Source organism: Panthera onca, chromosome D1, assembly GCF_046562875.1.
Source record: "Panthera onca isolate mPanOnc1 chromosome D1, mPanOnc1 haplotype 2, whole genome shotgun sequence".
NCBI classification, from domain to species: Eukaryota; Metazoa; Chordata; class Mammalia; order Carnivora; family Felidae; genus Panthera; species Panthera onca.
The window spans coordinates 54,850,718-54,874,697 of record NC_138348.1 but is presented as its reverse complement, the minus strand read 5'-3'; the positions used below and the strand labels follow the sequence as shown (position 1 = coordinate 54,874,697).

General features: G+C 38.9%; 1 protein-coding gene and 1 long non-coding RNA gene across 2 annotated transcripts in view; one reads left to right on the top strand and one right to left on the bottom strand.

Annotated features, from left to right (window-relative positions):
• LOC132661346 (uncharacterized) overlaps positions 1-4,720 on the bottom strand; it is a 78,090-nt gene extending 73,370 nt beyond the window's left edge. Inside the window, exon 1 of the long non-coding RNA XR_009602187.2 lies at positions 4,633-4,720. This is a non-coding gene — a long non-coding RNA (uncharacterized LOC132661346). The remainder of the gene's footprint in view (positions 1-4,632) is intronic.
• Positions 4,721-22,428: 17,708 nt separating this feature from the next.
• LOC132661345 (olfactory receptor 52I2-like) lies at positions 22,429-23,429 on the top strand. Its single transcript, XM_060605800.3, has one exon. It carries the CDS (start codon positions 22,455-22,457, stop codon positions 23,427-23,429), a length of 975 nt encoding a protein of 324 aa, XP_060461783.1. The 5' UTR covers positions 22,429-22,454.
• The last annotated feature ends 551 nt before the right edge of the window (positions 23,430-23,980 follow it).

The window sequence follows — 23,980 nt, the reverse complement described above, 5'->3', positions numbered from 1 at the left end:
CTTGTTGCTTAAAAATATTAGGAGGTTAAGTAGAGACTCTTCAGGCAGAGAAATGTCCAAGCAGAAAACCCTATGAGAAAATGGGGTTTTGAAGTAGAGATTCTTACAGTATCTGTAGGTTCAACATGAGGAAGTTTAAAAGGGAACTCTTTTGGGTCTAGGATCCCACAAACACCTGAATGTTGGTGTTAACAGTACTGTTATGAACAACTTGAGTCTAAAATCCAAGGGCAGGAAGAGTTTGAAGAGAGACCACTTGAGAAAGAATCTCAAGGACTGGAACAACTATGGGCCAAGGAAGAACACAAAAGGACCATGTGCCTTTATGAGGACGAAGTAGACACTAAGTCATGAATTTGAAAGACAGTTGAACAATAGGAACAGGAGAACTATTCCTCAGTAAAAGCCATTCCCTCAGCCTACCTTTCTAATTCCAGCAACACAAATTGAATCAGAACCTAAATGAACACCAAAATGTTTCTAAGGTTCAAGCTACCTGTTTGAGAGGAGTCGAAAGAATTAAGAATGTTCAACAGCCCTTGGTCCTGAAGAAGGGCTTTGTAAAACATGGACTTCAGGCAAAGTAAGTGTCCTGTAAAATTCTTTAAACATTAGGAGTCATTTCTTGAAGTATTTGGATGGCTCAGAGGCAGAAAGTAGCTACGAATTAAGCCTAGTGAAGGCATTAGAAGGACAATAGGTTATACAGAGCTTCCTTCTGATGTGTTCTTTTTGACTCAGAATAGGAAAGAAAATAGCTAGTAACCCTATCAAGGATGGGGAGATTAGCTTTAAGAAGCGATTACAGCAAAGTTAGAACCAAGGCTTGAGCTAATCAGAGAAGGTCCTTTCTTCAGCCTTGCATTGTAAAAGATACTAGGTCTATGAGTTAGAGATACCCTTAAAAGCAGCAGGATAAATTTGAGAAAGACCTCCCAACCATTAGCTAGTATCATTCCAGCTAGATGGGTTCTTTGGGAGCTCTTACTAGTCCCAGATTTTCCAGCAAGCCCACAACAGGGAAGTAAAGGAAGCCTGGATAGGAAGAATGAGCTCCACCTGGACTAAGAGGTAGTTTCCAGTTTTGATCAGCCCAAAGCGTCTCTCTCAACCCAGTACTAAGTTTTGTTCTTCTGTTAGAGAAAGGAAAGAAAGCTGAATTTACTGCCTAGGTCTCAACTTCTTGGGACATTTTGTGATTAGTGAGATAAAGGGAACTAAGTCTAAGTATCTTATACTCTCTTGTCTGTCTTTCCCACAGCCAAACAAGAAATTCCCCATCTCTTAAAGGAGACAAACAGAAAAGCAGAGAGAAACGGACACTGACAGAAACGAGAAACTAACTTTGCTAGATCCCGGATGCTCTCCTGCTACTCAGGCTCAGCGAACCTGACTTTAGTCAGCAGCATAAATACCCTAGGGGACTCTGGAAGTCTCACTTAAATAGAAGGTGAGAAAACATGATTCGCCAGTGTTGGAGGCTGGACGTGATTGGTCAAACCAGAGCCAATAAGCTTCCTGAATCTTTTTAACCATAAGTAAAGTAGCAGCCCAGGATAGGTGCTGATTTTTATTTTTGATTGGGAGACCCCTGAGTGTGTACAGCTGTATGATAATTAACTCTCCAACATTTATTGTCAGGATTCACAAGGAAAAAACAGTTGCAACTGACAGAAATGGGTTAGAATCTTAAAACAGCAAATAAACTCAGTAAATAGTAATAGTACACCATTCCACATGAAAAACATTAAATTTTCTTTCCGTATTACTATAGAGGAAGACCCACGTCATGTTCCTTTATGTGTGAGTAGAAACCACTGCCAACGTTCTTCTTTTTGGGTCTCAGTGGCCCTAACGCTCTTTCTCCAGAAACATGTTTGGGCAAGACAAGAATGTGTAACTAGTGACCAGTCACTTCATGGTCTCAAACAGATGTCTCCGCTTGATATCAAAACCCACTTTTCATGTCTTAGAATTTTTCTCAAAACATCCTCATCCTTAACTCCAACCTGTGGAAAACTGGTGAAATCTCTAGCAAGCAGCAGAAGTACCATTACCACCCTTACCCTGACAAAACCACCTTAATAGAGGAGTGCCCATGCTGCCTGGAGACTACTCATAAGTTTATGGTCTCCTCTCCAGCAGCTGTACCAGCAGCATCACCTGAGACCTGTTAGAAATGTGAATTCTCAATATTCTGAATTAGAAACTCTTGGGATAGCACTCAACCATAAGTGGTTTCACAAGCCCTCCATGTGGTTCCAATGCATGCTGCAGCTGGACAACTACTGCTTTGTACCAATTCAGTCAGAATCCTGGGGGCCATGCTGCTTTCCTAAACATCAAGTGTATCTTTTGTAAGTCTGTCTGGGTGATTTCCATGTGCAGTCAAGGTTGTTGACCACTGCCTTCATTATGCATGGATTCAGTTACCATCTCTATGCAAGCTGGAAGTGATTACCAAATCTTTAATTCTGGTCCAGGCCTCCCTCATCTCCCTTAGGCCAATATATCCAACTGAATTCTAGAGAACTGATTATGGGTAGGGCTAGGTGTTCAGTGCTTTACAATTTACCATTTCATTTAATCCCTGAGAGGTAGCTATTTTCATACTCCTTTTATAGTTGAACTGAAGCTTTTAGATATTAAATCACCCACTCAAAATTAAACATTTCATAAGTGGCTAATCCCAGATTCAGGAACACACCTTGCTTGCTGAGCATTATATCATTGTATATGCTACTTATCAGAAGTTCATCACTACACAGAATCAGCTAACTGGAAATGTGACATGATTGAGTGACAGAAAAGAGCCAGAATAATTTAGAGCTGACTGGAAATTATAGGGGAGCTATATGGGATTCACACAGAGTCTAGAAAATCCTGGAATGAGGGTGTCACATAGCAGAAGCACAATTCTAGGTTTTGGACATTTATTCTAGGTTGAGACATATTTGTGTCAAGAAAAGCCCTTCTCTAAGCACCACCTCCACTTTCAGTATCACAGTAAAGGTTTCAAACTATATTAATCCTAAGGTTTCCCAACTAGCACTGTTTCATTTTTTAAAAAGATTATCTAACTTCCTAGTCAGAAAAGGAGCAGACAAGCAACTCAGCAGCATTGCAGAATTGCTGGGTCAATAAATTATTAAATCAACAAATGATAAGTGGGTACTCAAGTATCTCCTATGCATCAAAAGCTCTAGTAGGTATAGAGAAAAGGTACTGCTTTAGAATAACCTTGATGGAAACCTGAATGAGGAGCATATTGCACAATGTAAGTATAGGAAGCTTCAGAATTCATTTTTTGGGGGTAACATCATTCTGCAGCCAAGTAAGGGTACTAATAACGTAGAAAGGAAACAAACAATTATACACCATTTACTTATGGCTAAAGGCACAAAAATATTTTAAAAATCAGTAAAATGTGCATTATAATGATAATGATAATGTAAAAATAACCAAGAGATTCTAACCCCAAAGTACAAAAAAAAAATTAGGTTAACATTAAGTTAATGTTAATAATGCAATTCATTTTTAACTTAATAATGCAATTCATTTTTCAAAGCATTCCTGGCAGGTTGAAGATTAGAAAAAAGAGATCTCACATGTGAGAGAGGTTATTTTTTTTAAATTTTAAAAATTTTTTTATTTATTTTTGAGACAGAGAGAGACAGAGCATGAGCAGGGGAGGGGCAGAGAGAGAGAGAGATACAGAATCTGAAGCAGACTCCACGCTCTGAGCTATCAGCACAGAGCCCTACGCAGGGCTCGAACTCACGGACAGTGAGATCATGACCTGAGCTGAAGTCGGACACTTAACTGATTGAGCCACCCAGGCACCCCATATAAGGTTATTTTAAATCCATGACCTATTCTATCTAGGATGCAGAAACTTATCAGAGGTTAGACGTCCACCCAGAGAAGAGGTAGATGCATCATATTTCAGAGGGGTTCCTACTGGGAGGAGGGTCACAACTGCTACAGACACTCCTAGAAACACTTAGAATCTCCCTTTTCTGGAAGCTCAAACCTTGTTGTGTCTGCCCTTTTACATTGGGGAATTATATCACCACTCAAGAAAAGTTTAAAAAGTAACAAACACTGGGGTGCCTAAGTGGCTCATTGGTTGGGTGTTTGTCTCTTGATTTTGGCTCAGGTCATGATCTCACGGTTCCTGGTATTGGACCCTGCATCAGACTCTGTGTTGGCCATGGGACTTGCTTGGGATTCTCTCCCTCTTTCTCTCTGCCCTTCCCCTCCCTGCCCACATGCACACATTCTCTCTCTCTCTCAAAATAAATAAATAAACGTAAAAAAAAGTAGTAACTAACACTAATTTTATGTGGGTCCTTTAAAGGAATGTTTCAGGCATCATATCCTTCTCGAACCAAATGCCATGTTAACCAGGCAACACTTCAGGTCTAGAAAGCAGAATTAGTGCCCATGAATCTTCAAATAATATTTCTACCTCCAGTTTCTTTCATTCTTGAAAGACTATTTCCTTTCAATTACACTAATAGAATTAACACAAAATTAATATTTCTTGAACTTACTTAACAAATATTTAACTGTCACTACATGCAAGGAATTTCCTTGTGAGGAAAGGCTAAAACTAGAAAGACACAATACCTTCCTGTATAGATGGATACACCAATGATCGTATGACTCCTTGTCAACGAGGAAACTAGAGGTGGGAAGTGAGAGATAGGAATTTGGGGCATGAGGTGAAGGGCTATCTGGTAGTGCCCACATGACCTCGATCAGGCTCTACACAGAGGTTGCTATAGCAGCAGCTGGAATGAAACAAATGGACAGAGTTCCAGGACACAGATAAAGATGAGAGGACCCCATATGGTGTAAACAAAGTCTGATATACATTGTATTCCTTGCAACATGCATATCTACCCATGTCCCATTATATCCAGCTCCAGTACCACAAAACAGCTGTACTAGAAATCCTAGAGCAATTGGGAGAAATTTGAGTATGAAGTGAGTACTATGGTTATACAGAAGAATGTCCTTATGCTTAGGAGATTCATGTTGGAGTATTTAGAGGTAAAGTGTCATCATATGTATATCAGGTGTATTTGTAAGATATGGTTATATATATGTATATATGTGTGTATATGCATTTATATATAAACTTATATATGTGTGTATATGTGTGTATATATAAACTTATTTATACACACATATATGTATTTATATATAAATATATAATTTGTATATATATACATATAGATATACACACATATATAAGTTGATATATAAATACATATACACACACATATATACACACATATACACACTCATACATATATCCTTGTGTGCATTTAAGACAAATATGGTTAATAATTATTTAATCTAGGTGGTGGGTTTACAGATATTCATTGTACTATTTCAATGTTTATGCATATTTAAAATTTTTCATAGATTTGAAAAAATTGTCCTACTACCCAGGCAACTTTGTTTTCATGCTTGTTTGAGAATTAATGACACTATCTTTAGAGACAGATGTCACTGAAGTCAGCTTGTGAGGAAATCTGGTACCCAGTTATCCACTGTTACCCTATCCCTGAAGCCATGTACTTTATATATGGTTCCAAACATGCAATTCATCACTAGATTCTGGGGCTCTAAGCACCTGATTTGGAAAGGCTCATGTTAATTGGGTCAGGGAATAATATACTGTAAGAAGTGTCAACCCTCTGTATTAGTTACTTATGGCTGTATAACAAATCACCCCATTTAAATGTAAGGTTTATTCTGAATCAAAATCAGGATCTTCAAGAGATCTCAACACCATTATGTCCACTGCAGCACGACTCACCATAGTAAAGATATGGAAACAACACAAATGTCTGCCAACAGAGGAATGGATGAAGCCAATATGGTATATACATATTATGGAAAATTTCAGCCTTAAAAAGGAAATACAACCATTTGTGATAACATGGATCAACTTAGAGGACATTATGCTAACTGAAATAAGAGAGGCACAGAAGGATAAATACTGCATGATTCCACTTATATGAGGTATCTAAAATAGGCAAACTCATAGGAGCAGATCATAGAATGGTAGTTGCCAAGGGCTGGAGGGAGGAGAAATAGAGAACTGGTGCTGAATGGATACAAAGTTTCAGTTATGCGTGATGAAAAAGTTCTAGAAACCTGCTGTACAATGTAGTACTTATAGCTAACAACAAGGTATACTGCACTTTAAAATATGTTAAGAGAACAGTCCTCATTTTAGGTGTTCTCACACACACATACACACAAACAATACAGGGGGGTGACGGATATGTTTAGCATCTTGATGGTGAGGATGGTATCACAGGTGTTTGTACACGTCGAAGCTCAATAAAATGTATACATTAAATATGTACAAAATTTTAAATGTCAATTATAGCTCAATAAAGCTTTAAAAATTTTGGTTTAGGGGCATCTGGGTGGCTCAGTCAGTTAAGTGTCCTACTTCAGCTCAGGTCATGATCTCATGGGTTGTGAGTTCAAGCTCCACATCGGGCTTGATGCTGTCAGTGCAGAACCTGCTTCGGATCCTCTGTCCCTTTCTCTCTGCTCATCCCCTGCTTGTGCTCTCTCAAAAATAAATAAAACATTGAAAAAATTAGGTTTAGTAGCTTAAAACTAACACTTATCATGTCACAGTCTCTGTGGTCAGAACTCTGGGCATGGTCGAGTTGGATGCCTCTGCAGTCACGGTGTCATTCAGGCCTTAGTCATCTCAAGGCTCAACTAAGGGATGATCCATTTCTAGGCTCACTTGTGTGGCTCAGCCTCAGGTATTCTGGCTGCTTGCAACATGACCCTTCTTGCCACAGGGGCATCTCCATAGAGCTTCTCACAACAAGGAAGTTTGTCCTGATTCCCAAAAGAGAGAGGTCTGAGAGGGAGAAAGTGAGAGGGTCAGAAAGATGGAAATCACAGTCTTTCAGTGACCTCATATTGAAAGAGACAGTTCAATGCTTTTGGCACATTCTATTTGTTAGAAATAGGTCACTAGTCCTTCCCACCCTCAAGAGGAAGTAATTACACAAGAGCATGAATACCAGGCAGTAGGGATCACTGGGGCCCATTTTAAAGGCTGCCTACCATACCTTCCTGCTTAAATCCTAAAATCCATTATCAGACCTAGAACCAACTCAGAATAAAGACATACAACCAACATTAGTTAACTTTTAATTAACTTTTCCTACTCTTAGAAAAAGTACCTTTCAACATAGCAAAAGAATAAGAAAAGGGAAGCATATGGTTCCACACAATAAGAGCTCTCCTACTCAAACTGTGCCCAGGGCAGCTTACAGGGCAGTCTTGTGGGACCTCATTTTCTGCCTGCCAGCTTGCAGTCACAGTCAAGTCTGCTTTCTGTGGCTGTTCCTGCTGTCAACTGTCTTGGACTCTGAGAGTTTTCATGCAGATAGTGTATCATGCAATACGCTCAGGACTAACATTTGAACAGGTGTGAATTGTGCAGAGTGACAAGGTGAATTACAAGTCCTCACTGATCCCATGAGGAACTCTGGAGAGAAGATGACCCTGTACACTTTTCCTGAATTGGGCAAGGGGGAAAATCCCGTGTACCCTGAATCAAGGAGACATTGGATGCAGTCGCTGCATTAGGAAGGGGATAATTTAGGGTAGTGCAGCATCCTTTGGCTGAAGGTAATTCCTGGAAAGGAATGCAGCTGGGAACCCTCAGTGGCCAGCACTCCCAGCTCCTGAGTAAATGAATGCTTCCCTTGAAGGGGGATCTATGTGGTGCTCTGCAGTCTACAACTAGGGAGTGTTCATAACTGATTAGTCTTCTGAGGGGACTTGGGGTGGGTAAGGAAATAAACCCTCAAACTTTTCCTGATTGGAGAATGGACTCTCCCATTATTATAGTATTTCTTCTTGGTTAAGAAATCATGAAATAGGGACACCTGGGTGGCTCAGTCGGTTAAGTGTCTGACTCTTGATCTCAGCTCAGGTCATGATCTCACAGTTTGTGAGTTTGAGCCCTGCATGGGGCTCTGCAGTGACAATGCGGAGCCTGCTTAGGATTCTCTCTCCCTCCTTTCTCTTTCTCTCTCTCTCTCTCTCCCTCTGTCCCTCCCCCACTTGCACTGTCTCTCTCTCTCTCTCTCAAAATAAATGAATATACTAAAAAAAAAGAAATAAATAGGTATGCTAAAAGTGAACATATTTTTAAAGATAATTAATATTAACAGCAAAGAAAAATCCCAGAGATACAATGTAAACAGATGTTATAACAAAAATACATTCACCTCAACTTTGTTACTTTTCAGATACAAAACAAAAATAAATGAGATATAACTATTAGAACTAAAATATGAGAAACACATAAATTTGGAAAAGAAAATTAAATACTTGCTAAATTTCTTTTGTATTTATTGGTTAATTTTATAGCAGTGGAAACCTTAGGGAAGTACATGTAGGGAGTTGGAAGTAATAGATTTTCATAGCAGGAGCCAAAGACTTCAGTAATTGATGTCTCTATCTGAACTTGAACCTCAAGAGGCTTATTAAACTGATCCAACTCTAAGGAGAATTATTCTGCTGTTTGGAAAATTCTGTTTCATGTTCTATACAAAGAGACACTTTTGTGAAGAAGCAACATACATCTTATAGGCTCTTCATTAGGTGGTATTGTGGCTGGTTCCTCATGGCACAGAATGAAATTCTTGGAAGATAAAGCAGGGTCATGATGTATAGTATCTCAAGCAAAAAGGGTGTGATTGAGATGGAATTGTGTATCAAATACTTACATGCCTGTATACACATATGCACACACAAATGCCCCTGCACACATGCACCCAACACCTGCCCTAATGCCTAGACTGCATGTCCAGATAAAGCTCTGGCCTAGTGAACCATAGACAAAATTCCCTAGTTCCTCCAACCTAACTTCTGAGGTTTCAATGCCTGCAGGCAGTGGAGATTTCCAACTACTGCCTAAAATCCATCCATTTATTGACTAAACCATCTCTTCCTTTCACTTTCTACTTTCTTGTCCAATGTGTGTCCTAGGCCAGGTAAGTGTCATATTTCCATTTATAAAAAGACTATAGAGTAATATTCCATTGTATAGATACCACATCTTTATCCATTCATCTACTGATGGACACTTGGGCTGCTTCCATAGTTTGGCTATTGTAAGTAATGGTGCAATAAACATAGGGGTTCATATATATTTTCAAATTAGTGTTTTCATCTTCTTTAGGTAAATATCCAGTAGTGCAATTACTGGATCATATGGCGATTCTATTTTTTAATATTTTGAGGAACCTCCATAGTGTTTTCCACAGTGGCTACACCAGTTTGCATTCCCACCAACAGTGCACGAGGGTGTCTTTTATTCCATATATCCTTGCTAACCCTTGTTATTTCTTGTGTTTTTGATTTTAGCCATTTTTTTAAATTTATTTTTTATTCAAGTATGATTAATATACAGTATTATATTAGTTTCTGGTGACATATAAAAAATATGACTCTTAAACACAGAGAACTGATAGTTGCCAGAGGGGAGGTGGGTGGGGGCGAATGGGTGAAATAGATAAAGGGGATTAGGAGTACATTTTTATTTATTTTTCTTTTTAAAGTAAACTCTACACCCAGTGTGGGGCTTGAACTCACAACCCCAAGATCAAGAATCACATGCTCTACTGACTGAGCGAGCCCTGTGCCCCAAGACTGCACCTGTCTTGATGAGCACTGAGAAATGTACAGAATTGTTTAATCATTATATTGTACAGCTGAAACTAACCTAACAACTACATGTTAATTATAATTGAAAAAATTATTGAAATGAATAAAATAAAAAAAAAAAAAAAGGAGAACTGATCCAAACAGGTTGGAGTCTTTAGTTACTGAACAGACCCGTATGTCACCTTATTAGCTAAGCCTCTAATTAACATCAGCCTCTAAATTCTCCTTCTTGGCTGCATTCTGGGGCCCAATGCCATACCCCTGATGTGATTAAAAAAAAAAATTTTTTTTACACTTTATTTTTGAGAGAGAGAGAGAGACAGACAGAGTGTGAGTGGGGGAAGGGTGGACAGAGAGAGGGAGACACAGAATCTGAAGCAGAGCTCCAGACTCTGAGCTGATGCGGGGCTCAAATTCTGGAACCATGATATCAGGCCCTGAGTCAAATTTGGATGCTTAACTGACTGAGTCACCCAGGCACCTCCCACCTTGTGATTTTCAAAAAGGAGTGGTCCATACTAGGCTTCTCAAATGTTAATATGCATGCAAATCACCTGGGAGGTCTTGTTAAAATGCAGACTGATTAAATCAGTCTGAAGTGAAAGAAAAAATTTTGCATTTTTAACAAGCTCCCAGGTGATACACTACTGGTCTGAAGATCATACTTTGAGTAGTAAGAGTTTAATAGATCCTAATCATTTCCTAAGTACAGCTGAAATCTTATCTTCAACAACTGCACAGATTAGTCCACTTGTAACAAGTATCATTTTGACTAATGATCATGATGATAAATATTGATTAAGTGTCTTGTGCCAGGCAATGTGGTAAACTTCACATGTAGTAATATCTCATTTATTTGTTAAACCAACATAGTAAATAATGTATGACAACTAATCTCCAACTTACAAATGAGGAAATGCATATAAAGAAGTTAGATGATCTGGTTAAGAGGTAATAAATACTTTTGTTTAAATGGCAGGTTTGTTAGGCTTTACTTTCCAAAAACTCACAGAGAGATTGTGTCAACTGACTACCTGGCAGGTGGAGAGGAGTAGGTGAAATAGTCTGGAAATCAATTCTTGAGGAGCTTGGTTATCGTTAGAAATGGAAGCCCTTCCATGCGCATCAGAGATAGACAGATGGATAGAAAGATAGATAGACAGGTAGATATTTGATAATTTGAGATCCTAGTCTTTGTATTCAGACAAATATCAACAATCTTTTGTTTTATGTTTTCTGTGGTTTAAGATCTTCATAGAGATAAGTAAGACTATATGATACTCCTTTTTTTTCTTTTTTCAAATCAAAGTACCTAAAAGCTAAGGGGAATATTTTATTTTGGGTTGTTGAATGATTCAGTGTGTCTCCTGACATATTGTGAAAAGCGCGATCATTGGTAAGATCTGACAGAATCAGGGGTAAGGGGCCAAAGCATTTGTTATAAAAATTTCCCCTGTTGTTTGTCCATGGGATATTTTTACTTGACCTTTGAGTCAGGAAATGTAACTTTACAGATTCATAGAACAATCAAGGGAATGCTGTGATAAATCATACTCATTTGTGTGATATGCTCAAGCTACTTCAGGGGCCACTATTGTCAGCTGAGCATTAGTGCCTTCTTGAGGGATGAAAAACACTTTTGGTTCATTTGGAAGTACTCATCTGTTTCACCCTGGACTTTTCAGACAGTGCCTCTATATACCATTCTCCACCATGCCTAACTCTAAAGTATTCTTTGTGAATTGCATGGTATGTTCTGCTTGGGACCTCCCTAATTCAGTTGTACATATCCCTCCATTTGTCATTAAAATAACCCAGTCATATAGCCTCTTTTTTAGTAATGTCTGAGTCATGCTGCTATTGGTAATGTGATCATTCTCATTTTCATAATCTCTACTCTGAGAAAACATGGTCACAATATTCATGATGTTAAAAATTAAATGAGAACCATCTGTACACAAAGCCCAATTCACTCACTGGTTAAGCTAACAACAAGCTGTGAATGCTTACAATTACAACAGCTCCTTTAGGTCGGGGCACTTACACACAGCTCTGACTTTGCATGCTTCACAGATCATCACACATACACTACACAGTAAGTACAACACATCAGCAGTCAGGGGAGGAAACACAACCACAGACAGTTACAAGGGGAGGTGGGTAATCTCTGCTATACCTGTTTGCCACTACATGGGTTAGTGATGGAAGCCAAGTGGAAGCAAGCAGTGGAAATTAAGAGTCCTAGAGAAACTAAAGAGAATAATAAAGTAAAAAAACACCAACAGCTTTCCTCTCCCTCCCTCAGATAAAAATGCTATCCATACTAATAATTTAAAAAACTGTTTTCCATTATATCAAGAGGGTACTCATGAATGAAGAAATGTAGCAAGCCATCAAAATTTCCTGAAAAAGCTTATGCAGATTTGTTATTGCTGGTTCAGGAAAACAGATGCTTTCAAATGCAAAGAAAATGACAGACATCATCTATATTCGGGTATTATAACAAGAAAAGAAAGAACTGGAATTAAAATATTTCAGCCTTTGAAAATTCTCCACCTTCTCCCATCAAAACAAATAAACAAAGGAGAAATTGTGAAGCAGAGGAAAACAGTAACAACACAAATGAATATGTCTTATGCATTTGCAGATACTGAAAAGAAAATCCTCACATAAGAAACTTAAAACCTTGGAAGAGAAAAGGACAATAATCAGGAAGATATAAAAGAAAATTTGACCAGACTCAAGAAGGGAATTAAAAAATAGACGAATAGTTTGCCTAGAAATGCAAACTAAATTAGAATTTCCTTAAGAGAGAAGGCATTCAACTTAAAATTTCGTTAGGGGCAAGAGAAGATAGAATTGGAAACACCTAGGTGGGTAAACAAAATAAAGAGATGAAGGGGATCAAAGAGAAAGTAACAGATACATAGGACAACAGAAAAAAACCATATCATCTTCCTGAAGAAGATTTAAAACTGATGGAAATTAGAGGTGACCTTAACATGCATTTTTAAGAGGACTCTATACCTATAACTATTTTTTAAAGTTTATTTATTTATTTTGAAGCGGGGGAGAGTCAGAGAGAAAGGGAGAGAGAATCCCAAGCAGGCTCTCCACATTGTCAGTGTAGAGTCTGGTGTGGGGCTCAAACTCACGAACCATGAGTTCATGACCTGAAATCGAGAGTTGGACGCTCAACCCACTGAGCCACCCAGGCGCTCCTGAAATTGTCAACTTTTGAGACTAATTTTGGTGAGTACATCAAACATTAAAAATAAAGGAAAAAGTGCTTTTGATATTCAGGAGAAAAAAATACAAGTCACTTATAAGGAAAATAAAATCAGTTTTGAATTATACCTCCGGATAGCAATATACAAAATCAGTAATATTAGGGAAACATTTTTTTTTTAAAACCTCAGGGAAAGAAAGTGTGAACCAAGATTTTACAAACAACTAAGCTGTCTTTCAATATTAATAATATAGAAAAATAATGTTAAACATTACAGACAGAGAATATGTTAGCCACACTCCTTTCCCAAGGAATGTTAGTATAGAACAAGTTTGATCCAACCAGAAGATGGCTGGGAAAACTTTGGCAAAAGAACCGATGGTGGGGGATGAATATGGTTATTTGTTATCCAAGACTTTAAAAATGTAGAGCAAGGGTAGAAGAATGCCAACCAAATGTTATGTGTTCTGGCAAAATGGGAAGAGTGCAAATAAGAATGAGAAGTGAAGCGAGAAAAAAGAGAAAGTAAAAGTTTACTTCACTGATTATCCTCTAGGTAATAGGTAGGGACAAAACGATATCATTTAAAGCTGACAGGCAAAATAGTAAAGGCCTAAAGTAAAAAATGGGGAATGAGGGACACCTGGGTGGCTCAGTTGGTTAAGCATCCAACTCTGGATTGATCTCAGCTTAGGTCTTGACCTCAGGGTTATAAGTTCAAACCCTGTGTTGGACTCCATGCTGGGCATGGAGAGTATTTAAAGAGAAAGGGGGAACGAATGTTTATTATAAAAGTTATTAATATAAAGATATCAAGTAGAATAACACAAACCACCCTAATGCTAAAAGAAATACAAAAATAGAGGAAAGAAAATAGAACACACAGAGCAATGTAGTAAATACAACATGAAGTAACATGATAGAGTTGGAATAAAATAAATCATAGTATCATTAAATATAAATTAGTCCAACTCATCAAGTAAAGAAAAGGATTTTCACACTAGCTCAGAATGCAATATCCAACTGTAAAACAAAGTGATTCAGATAGGTTAAAGTAAGGAAATAGAAAAGGTTTATCGCGCATATAAGTAGCAGCTGTGTTCCTGATATCAGACCATGTATATTTAAGGCTAAGATATCATTAAGCAATACAAAGACAGATACTTTATAATTCTAATGACCTTAATTCATAATAAAGATCTGTTATAAATGTCTATACACCAAATGATGACACAGCAACCCCCTTTATACAGCAGAAACTATAGGAGACACATAAATAGAAGCAGGTTGATAGTAGAAGGCAATGACACAGCGATTCTCAGCCCAAGAAAAGTCAAGCAGACAACAAATTAGTAAAGCTGTATTAATCTAAACAACATGACTAATAATGTATACTCTGATAACAGAGAATACACATTCTCAGTTACACCTGACATATGCCTAAAAAGTGACCACTTATTACATAATAAAAAACAATAAGTTCCATAAAGCAGAAATAATAAAAATTTCTTAGAGTACAGCATAAGAAGGCTAGTTATTTATAAGATACTTTATACTCTTCTACCTGGAAAATTAAAACTCTTCATGGAACAATTCTGGGTACAAAAGAACTAATCAAATGTAGAATTTCAAACAATGGTACATACTGAAAATACTTCACATCGGAATATATGTAATAAAATAAAAGCAGAAGTCAGAGAAAAAAACCTTAATTTCAATAAAACAAAAAATAATACAAGTCCTAAATTTACAAGCTTAGAACAAATGAAGCTAAAATAAAGCTAAAAGAATAAAGATTAGTGAATAAGTAAAAAAATGTACATAACTTAAAAACATAACTAATAAATAAAAATCTGGTTATTTTGTGGTGGTGTCCCCTCCCTAAGGAGAGAAAAAAAAAGAGAGAGAGAGAAAAGAAAAACAAAAACAAAAACAAAAAAACTTCAAGGTAACCTGGCTATGCGCCTACGGGACAATATCCCTCATGACCTTGTAAACTGAGACTACTTAATCAGACTACATGTTTGTGTGTGTTACCATATATGGGAGACAAAGAAATAGAAAATGTATATAAAAAAACTATGCCATGGGATGTTCGGATGTTCAAGGCTCAGTTCTCAGGGTATTAACCCAACTGAACAGTGCTGGCGGGAATAAAGTTGCTTCCTGGGAAGAAAAGCCTCGGTGTCATGACTCTGTGCAAGCATCCTGCTACAATTTGATACAATAAATACAGAAGAATAAACTAGCTGAGATAGGGAAACCAAAGGACTCCATAAAAATCTGCTTTTTACTCCTTTTCTTGCTTCTATTCTTGCTAGGATTTGCACCCTACTTTACACATACAAGTCATGTATGTCCTCCTTGTAAGGGACAAAGAGTTCATGATTTCTTTGACACCTTCCAACACAATAGGTAACATCTAAGGAATGACTGTGAGAGAATGACTGGACAAAGCCATCATATGCATATTCCAGGCCACCGGCACCAGACATCAGGATGTCTCGACCCTCTGGTTCCAAGGAATAAGTGACTTATGAAGGACACCTGGACCTTTGTCCTTGTTCTGGTTAGACCTGGTTAGTACCTGTCTGAGAGGACAGGTACACGAGACTACTGTCCGCAACAAAAACACCAAACCCCTAGCAAAGATGAGACTCTCTTCCTTTTCCTTTTTGAGTCTCCCAGGTGCTCTGTGTCTAACTCTCTCTTCAGTAAATTCTGCTCTCACTTCCTCCTGGTTTGTGCTTGATTTCTATCCTTTGTGTGGCCAAGGATTCTCTTGGCTGGTTCTGTGGGACCTCCCCTTCTGGGTCCTTGGACCTAGCACTAAGGTCCATCTTGGTGCAGACTGTTTTGGTCAGGTCTGTCGCAGTCTTTTGTAGTACAGTCCCTCCTTTCCAGAGCATCCTGCCCCCACATTCCTGCAAGATACGCTACTCAAGGGCATAGTTTTAGCTATCCTAGAAGATCTATGACATAAAGTTTCAGCTGTCCAGGAACACTGGATTTGGCAGTTACAGTTGAGGGCACCCAAGTACAGTCCCTGCACTATCTCATTCCCAAAACCCACAAAAACCCACTAGATTCAGATGATTTTATAGGAAACTTAACAGGGAGAGAGAGAGAGAGAGAGAGAGGGAGAGAGAGGGAGAGAGAGGGAGAGAGAGGGAGGGAGAGGGAGGGAGAGGGAGGGAGGGAGAGAGAGAGAGAGAGAGGGGGAGAGAGAGAGAGAGAGAGAGAGAGAGAGAGAGAGAAATTACAGAGAAAGAAAACATTCATATCTTTCCTTACAAGGTAAGTATTACATTGATGGCTGTACCTGATAAAGATTGTGCAAAAAAGGAAAACTAGAGACTAACTTCCTTGTAAGTACTGATATAAAATTCTAATTAAAATAACAGCAATGCAGAATTCTTCTACCACACCAATTCTTCTGCTTGGTCTTCTTTCTTTTCAGGCTACACGTGGCAGCTTTGTGAAATAACTATTTTCATGTAATCTGAGGTATTTTTCCATGTTCTGTAGGCTATGACATTCTGAAAGTGGGAGAACCAAAGATTCTGGAAGCTCTTGCTTCTCCAAAGAATACCTTTTCTATGTCATTGTTCTGTTATCTTGGGTCTTTGCCCTGAGGGGAATACTTCTTCTCTCTTGGAACTCCTCTGCCTTGGGGCTGGGTGTGCTGAGCTAAGGCCTCACTACTTGTGAGGATCCACTATTGCCAATGATGCCTCAGTGGGAGCCAGGGTGAACCCTAGGGGAAAGCAGTCCATCTGTCCCCATTGCTGCCTCACCTCATGCTGGGGCTATTTGCATTAGTATCCCTTTTGCCTCCTGCATTTCACTGCCCACTTTCCTTCCTATATTCCTAGACATTGCTGTCTAGGTTTACATTCTGGCCTGTGCTCTGAATTATCCTGTAGGCCACAAGGACCCACAGATTTGAGTTTAAACTTTTAAGTACAGCAGTTTTGGGGACTAATTCTCTTGCAGGCTTGAAGAGTGGACCTTCTAATAGATGCTAAACCCAGTAAAGTGGACCTAAACCACCCCGTGTCATCAGTAGTAGTGTGCTGGGTCAGGCTGAGGAAGGCATGAAGCACCCCTCCTCCCCTCAAAGGCAATGGAAGGCCTCTCACCATTCATAGCACTGATAACTTGGTCTCTGCTGAGGAACTGGGGAGCTGGGAGCATGCAGTATTGTCTCCTTATTTTTCATATTCCCATGTATCTTTTGCCATTATAAAAAAGAAATTATAACTTGCGCCTATTGGCTTCTCTTTCTTTCTCCTCTTTTTGGCTTCTTTCTTTTTCTTTCTTCTTTCCCATTCCTGCCCCATGATGATGCTTAGGAAGAAGTCATGACCTTTAAAACATGGCCCATTCACCCCTCTAGCCCCATTTATTTTCATTCTCTTTCAAGTATCCTGCACTCTATCTTCTCTGGTTTATTCTCTGTTTAGAGAATATTTTGTCTTCTCCTATTTTTGTGCTGAGGTCCATGCTCTTTCTTGCAGTGTGAAAAGTTTATCTTCCTTGGTCTCTTTTACACTCTTTCCTTTCTCTGTTCAAAAAAGACTATAATACAGTGACATGAGATATATTTAACCAGTGAAACCCACCATGAGTCTCCAGGCAGAACTGAGGAACGTGAAGTGGACTTTGAGAGATTAAGTATATTATCAGTGTGAAGAATTCTACAACAAAGTAAAATGAATTATGACTGCTTGAATTTGAATCCTGACTCTCTGGCTTACAAGCTCTGTGACCTTCTAGGCACTTCATCTATAAAATGTAGATGTAATAATAGCAGCTGCTTTAGAGGACTGTGAAAATGGAATGGGATCATCTTCATAAAGTTCTTAACAGGGCACTTGGCACAAAGCAGGATTTCACAAATCTAATCTTGGGCTTCTGTTTTCTTTTCAGGGTTCACCCTATATTCTCTTAGGTATCTTCAGAGCACTTGAAGAAACAAAGACTCTTTGTACACTAAGCATCTTCCTTCCTTCCTTTCCTAATCTGGAAAGCCCCAGAGGCTAGAACACAGAGAAAAATCAGTCTCTGGAGGAGTTGCAGTGTTTGGCTCTTGGCAGAGGCCAAGGGAAGCTGGGGTGTCCAGGGAAAAAGCAGGATGGTACAATCTTAAGGGGAAAGAGGACTCCAATGGGAGGTCTTTAAAAGTGACACTACTCACCATGACTTTGTTGTTTATCTTTGATTTTGTGTTGTTCTTCCTGCTCCTCCTGAAGAGTACTGAATAAATCCCCCTTATTTGGAGTGAAAGAAATGTGGACACATCAGAGGACATTGAATAGTGAATGCAACAGGAATGTGGGTAATTGACCTGGGGACCGGGTGTTGGGCTAATGGAGTCTTAAGGCCAAGGTCACCCTAGAAAGGAGGAGAGAAGTCCTCCATCACACTATAAAGGGCTGGTCAGGTCTGGTGGGTAGTACTGATATGAAGATCACCTCCTAGAAATGATGAGAGGATGGGGGGAGAAAGAGGGAACAGGGAACACATGGTTACTTTGCTTCACAGCTAAGAGAGGAGTAAGTCCAACTTTGGAATAATGGAGAGACAGTTTTCAGGGTCAAAAGGGAGGTTATGAGAAAAGAAACTGAGCAGTAGGACTGATGGGGAGCATGTTTATTTCATTGTAGAGGGGAAGCATAGGGTTATCATAAACACAAAGGCTCCATTCAAATGAGTTATGCATTGCTGCTTTTACTGTTAAGACAACTTTGATCTGAATTATGTATTTCCCACTCTTTAAATAGGAATTAAAAATCCTCACATACCCTTTGATGTAGTTATTGAAGTTGACTTGTCTAAGCTTTTCTGTAGTGATTGGTCCTCCAGATCTTTATGCAAATGTCTGCAGGATTGAAGGAAGAGGCAGATTCTGGCTGGAAATGTCTTAGCAGAGGTTGACCAGAGCTTTCTGAAGAACAATGCACCTCAACAATTAGGAAGCAATTGTATCTGTATATTGCTCTGGGGAGTGGCTATGTGGGTATGTTCACATGCTAACTTAAAAAAAAATTATCAAGCTGTGCACCTGAATCTGTGCATATTATAGTATGTATGTCATACTTCAATTAAAAAGTTAACAAATATGGGAACAGGCAGTCATATTAAACGTTTTGGATAGGTTAAGTTAAATAAGGAATGAAAAGAAATCACTGGATTGGCTACACGTCATTGGCTACACGTCATTAACATTGACCAGTGTTAATTTTAGCAAGAAAATTTTCAGGTGAAATAAAAATGAAAAAAAGATGACCAACTAAACCAAATGTCCTGTTGTTTGTAAAGACTAATAAAACATATAAACCTCCAAGTGTGCTAATTAAGAAGGAAAAGAAAACAAAACCTCATGGATGAAAGGTATGACTAGCTAGAAGTTGCCAGGGCTAGAGAGAGGAGGGATGGGCTGGACACCAGCTGAGATTGCCTTCAGAAGGAAGGTGGATTTATACAGGGCAGTGAGCCAGGAGAGGAGCAAGATCCTGGATCAGAGGTGAGTGGGGTGGTGGGTGGAGGCATTCTGTTTCCTCAGGCTCTTCTTCAGCTCTTTAAGCAATAATGGTCAACTTTGAATGTTTGTTTGTTTGTTTTTTTGGTTTCTTTTTTCACTTTATTCTTTTTTTTTTTTTTAAAATATGAAATTTATTGTCAAATTGGTTTGCATACAAAACCCAGTGCTCCTCCCAACAGGTGCCCTCCTCAATGCCCATCACACACTGTCCCCTCCCTCCCACCCCCCATCAGCCCTCAGTTTATTCTCAGTCTTTAAGAATCTCTTATGGTTTGCCTCCCTCCCTCTCTTTTTTTCCCCTCCCCTCCCCCATGGCCTTCTGTTAAGTTTCTCAGGATCCACATAAGAGTGAAAACATATGGTAGCTGTCTTTCTCTGCCTGACTTATTTCCCTTAGCATAACACTCTCCAGTTCCATCCACGTTGCTACAAAAGGCCATATTTCATTCTTTCTCATTGCCACGTAGTATTCCATTGTGTATATAAACCACAATTTCTTTATCCATTCATCAGTTGATGGACATTAGGCTCTTTCCATAATTTGGCTATTGTTGAAAGTGCTGCTATAAACATTGGGGATCTGTAGCATCCAGAAAACACATGACAGTCTTAAGGATGTGCTGAATATTTTTTCCACCCTTTACAACCATTTTACTTCAAAAAGATTTCCATTGTCTTCTCATTGCTATCACTGAAGATGTCTCACCCACTGGCTATACACAGCAAAGTTATTTTACTCTGACCATGAAACAGAGCTATTTTATTCAATCTGTTCCATTATAAGACATTTTTTTTTTAACTTGGTCTCTAAGTCCCACTTATCCTTTTGACCATGCTATTCTGAGCAATCTAGAACTAAAAGAATAAAACAGGGAAAAGTCTAATTTTTTTTATTACCAGTGTTTTACTGAGCAACTATGTACCATGAATTGTGCTAAGCACTTTTGCACAGCTTCTCATTTAAATCCCAAAAGATCTCTATGAATTAAGGATTATTACCCTCTTTCCTTGGAAATTTTAAATACTTAACCAAGGCAAAACAGCTATCAGGTGCAAGAGTAGAATTTTCAGTCTAGGTAGTATGTACCTCGTACCAATGCCTTTTAGTCACTTTGCGATCTTGTCTCTTGATGTTGTAGGACCAACAGCACATTCTGAGTGGAGTACAAAGAAGCATGCAGGATTTATATGCTGTATTCTAAGGAAAGAGAAACTAGGAATTCCTTGAAAAAGCTCAACAGGTGTCTCTCAAGACTGAGTGATACCAACAGAGGAATAAGAGACCCTTGTAAGGAGTGTTCTTAAATGGTTGGAGGAATGTACACATGCCCAAACATGAACTGAAATCATGGAAACCATCTATATGAAGGGGAAAGTAACTAAAGGACATTATACAGGAATGGAATGGTGGTTAATGATGGCTCCTTATACTGAGGGTGACTCTCTATACTAAGTTTTACCTAACCAGATTCCTACACATTAATTGATATGGTAACACTAGAGTGTGGTAGACTGAGGTTAAATAGAACAATAAGCAGAAATAGATAAGCTCATGGATGTGCAAAGTAGTAACTCTGACAAAAACTGGCTGAGGGAGGTCCCTGATATACCTATAGATAGATATATCATCTATATCTATATCTATATCTATATCTATATCTATATCTGTATCTAATACCATTATATCAAGTATATGTATAATACCTGGCCCCTAATACGACACACACACCTGGGAGTCACAGGTGTTAACAGGAGCTGGAATGACATGGACTTGATTTTCAAATTTACCACCTGCTTGCTGTATGATCTTGGACAAAATATTTAATCTCATTTTAACTGTATTAACTGTCTTATATGGAATAGATGTTTTTTCTATTTTACAAATGGACAAATACACTCAGATTATGAATACTAGATTTTTCAAGTTAGTACTGGTACATACTATGTACATTAGGAAGTGTTTTCCTTTCTAAAGGATAAAGCTTGTTATTTGGAATGTCTTGGTGGTTTAACATGAAGAGGGAGTTATATGAATTGGAGAATTACAAAAACCTATTGGGGGTCATCTATGAAGGAGCCCTTAAGTTTTGTCTGCAGCTACTTAATCTACTAATTGAAACCAGCTCAACAGAAAATGCATGCTGAAAATTAGGGAAGGTAGGGATCACAAATATTTCCAGACAGTTTATCATCTTCTATGGAAAGTGGTAATGTTACTCTCTGATGACCTTCTTTTCCTGAACTCATCAATCTATTTGTTCAACAAGAAGGATGCTTCATTCATCTACTGTCAAAGCACTATACTGAAGATATAAAATATGACATGTTGAGTCTTAAGAAGTTCATTGTTTCATTCAATAATTATTAAGTATCATGAACTGAACATACAAAGATAGAAGACAAACTCTTTCCTCCGTTTTCTCCCTCATTCTTTGGAAACTGTTTGCTATGAGTACATGTATCTTTTTTAATATGCTTGTGGCACCATGGCAATGGGCCACACACTTGGTATAAGGCCATCAACAAGACACAGTTGATTCAATACAATGACATCATAGGTAGAGTATGAGAATGGTTTAGATCCCTCAGAGGTCAACATGGGAGATTCCAGGAAAGTTCAGAAAAAGGTACCTAATTTAGCCTCTGTGTGAGATGGAGAAGGGGCCATGGGCTGATATTTGAATAAACAGAAATTAGTAAGGCAAAGAATACTGAGGGAGATGGAAGGTGGAGCAGGATAAACTGGTTAGACGTCAGTTTTCTGATCCAGTAGTCCACTGAAAATCCCACTGAAAATGCCAGTCCAGCCAGTCAGTTCAGCTGAAAAGTCCAGCTGAAAATACCACTAGTTGCTCCTAGCACTATACAGCTGGGAGCAAGTCTTATAGGATTGCATCCATTTCTTACATCATTTTATGTATTAACAGGAAAGCAGTCTCATCTGTGATGCTGGGGATACCCTATAACCACACAGTGGAAACTCCTGCCACCTTCTTCCTTGTGGGTATCCCAGGTTTGCCATCTTCCCATCTTTGGCTGGCTATTTCACTGGGTGCCATGTATACCATATCCCTGTTAGGAAACACCCTCATCATGACCATAATCTGGATGGATTTCACTCTACAAGAGCCCATGTATTGCTTCCTGTATGTACTGGCTGCTGTGGATATTGTTATGGCCTCCTCTGTGGTACCAAAGATGGTGAGTATCTTCTCTTCAGGAGATGGCTCCATCAGCTTTAATGGTTGTTTCACTCAGATGTATTTTGTCCATGTAGCCACATCTGTGGAGACAGGGCTATTGCTGGCCATGGCTTTTGACCGCTATATAGCCATCTGTAAGCCCCTGCACTACAAGAGGATTCTCACACCTCAACTGATGCTGGTAATGAGTGTGGCCATCACCATCAGGGCTGTCATATTCATGACTCCACTGAGTTGGATGGTAAGTCATCTGCCTTTCCGTGGCTCCAATGTGGTTCTCCATTCCTACTGTGAGCACATAGCCGTGGCCAAGTTGGCATGTGCTGACCCCATGCCCAGTAGTCTCTACAGTGTGATTGGCTCCTCCATTATTGTGGGCTCTGATGTGGCCTTCATTTCTGCCTCCTATAACCTGATTCTCCAGGCAGTATGTGGTCTCTCTTCAAAGAATGCTCAATTGAAAGCATTAAGCACATGTGGCTCCCACATGGGGGTTATGGCTCTGTACTACCTACCTGGGATGGCATCCATCTATGTGGCCTGGCTAGGGAAGGATACAGTGCCTCTGTACACCCAAGTACTGTTAGCTGATTTGTATTTGATCATCCCACCTACCTTTAACCCCATCATTTATGGCCTGAGGACCAAACAAATGCGGAAGCGAATATGGAGCTTGCTGACACACTGCCTCTTTGACCTCTCCAAACTGGGTTCATAAACACAAATTCCATTCAGATCTTGAGCAATCAAGATGACTCAAGATCAAGCATTCAAGGATACCTTAGAAATTTGTGGAGCTGGTTTGGTTTGCCTAGCACCAGAAGGAGTTCTAAGATGAAGCTGTAAAAGGTATTCTTGCCTAATTTTCCAGTTTCTAGTAAGAATGTGTACGGAATGATCAATTTTATGACAACATCTTTAATGGTTTCAATCAACTAGTATCTGTATAAAAGATAAGTCTGGGCAGAGAATACAGATTTGGGGTTTTTCTTTCCTTAGCTTCTGACCCTTATGTTCAACTTAGTATCCTAAAAATATCCCTGCAGACAGAAACCAACAGTTTAGTCCTCCCATACCTGGCTGATTTTCTCAGAATTGTTCATTTCTCATGTGATTATTATGAAAGCAACTGTTAATATATAACCCTGCCTTCTGGCCCATTGATGAATCCGCTCCACTTGGGTCATGTGCATATAACTCAACCAGAGTAATTCTCTAGTCAAACTGGATCCCAGTTTATCTGAGGAGATAATAAACTTGGGATCACTG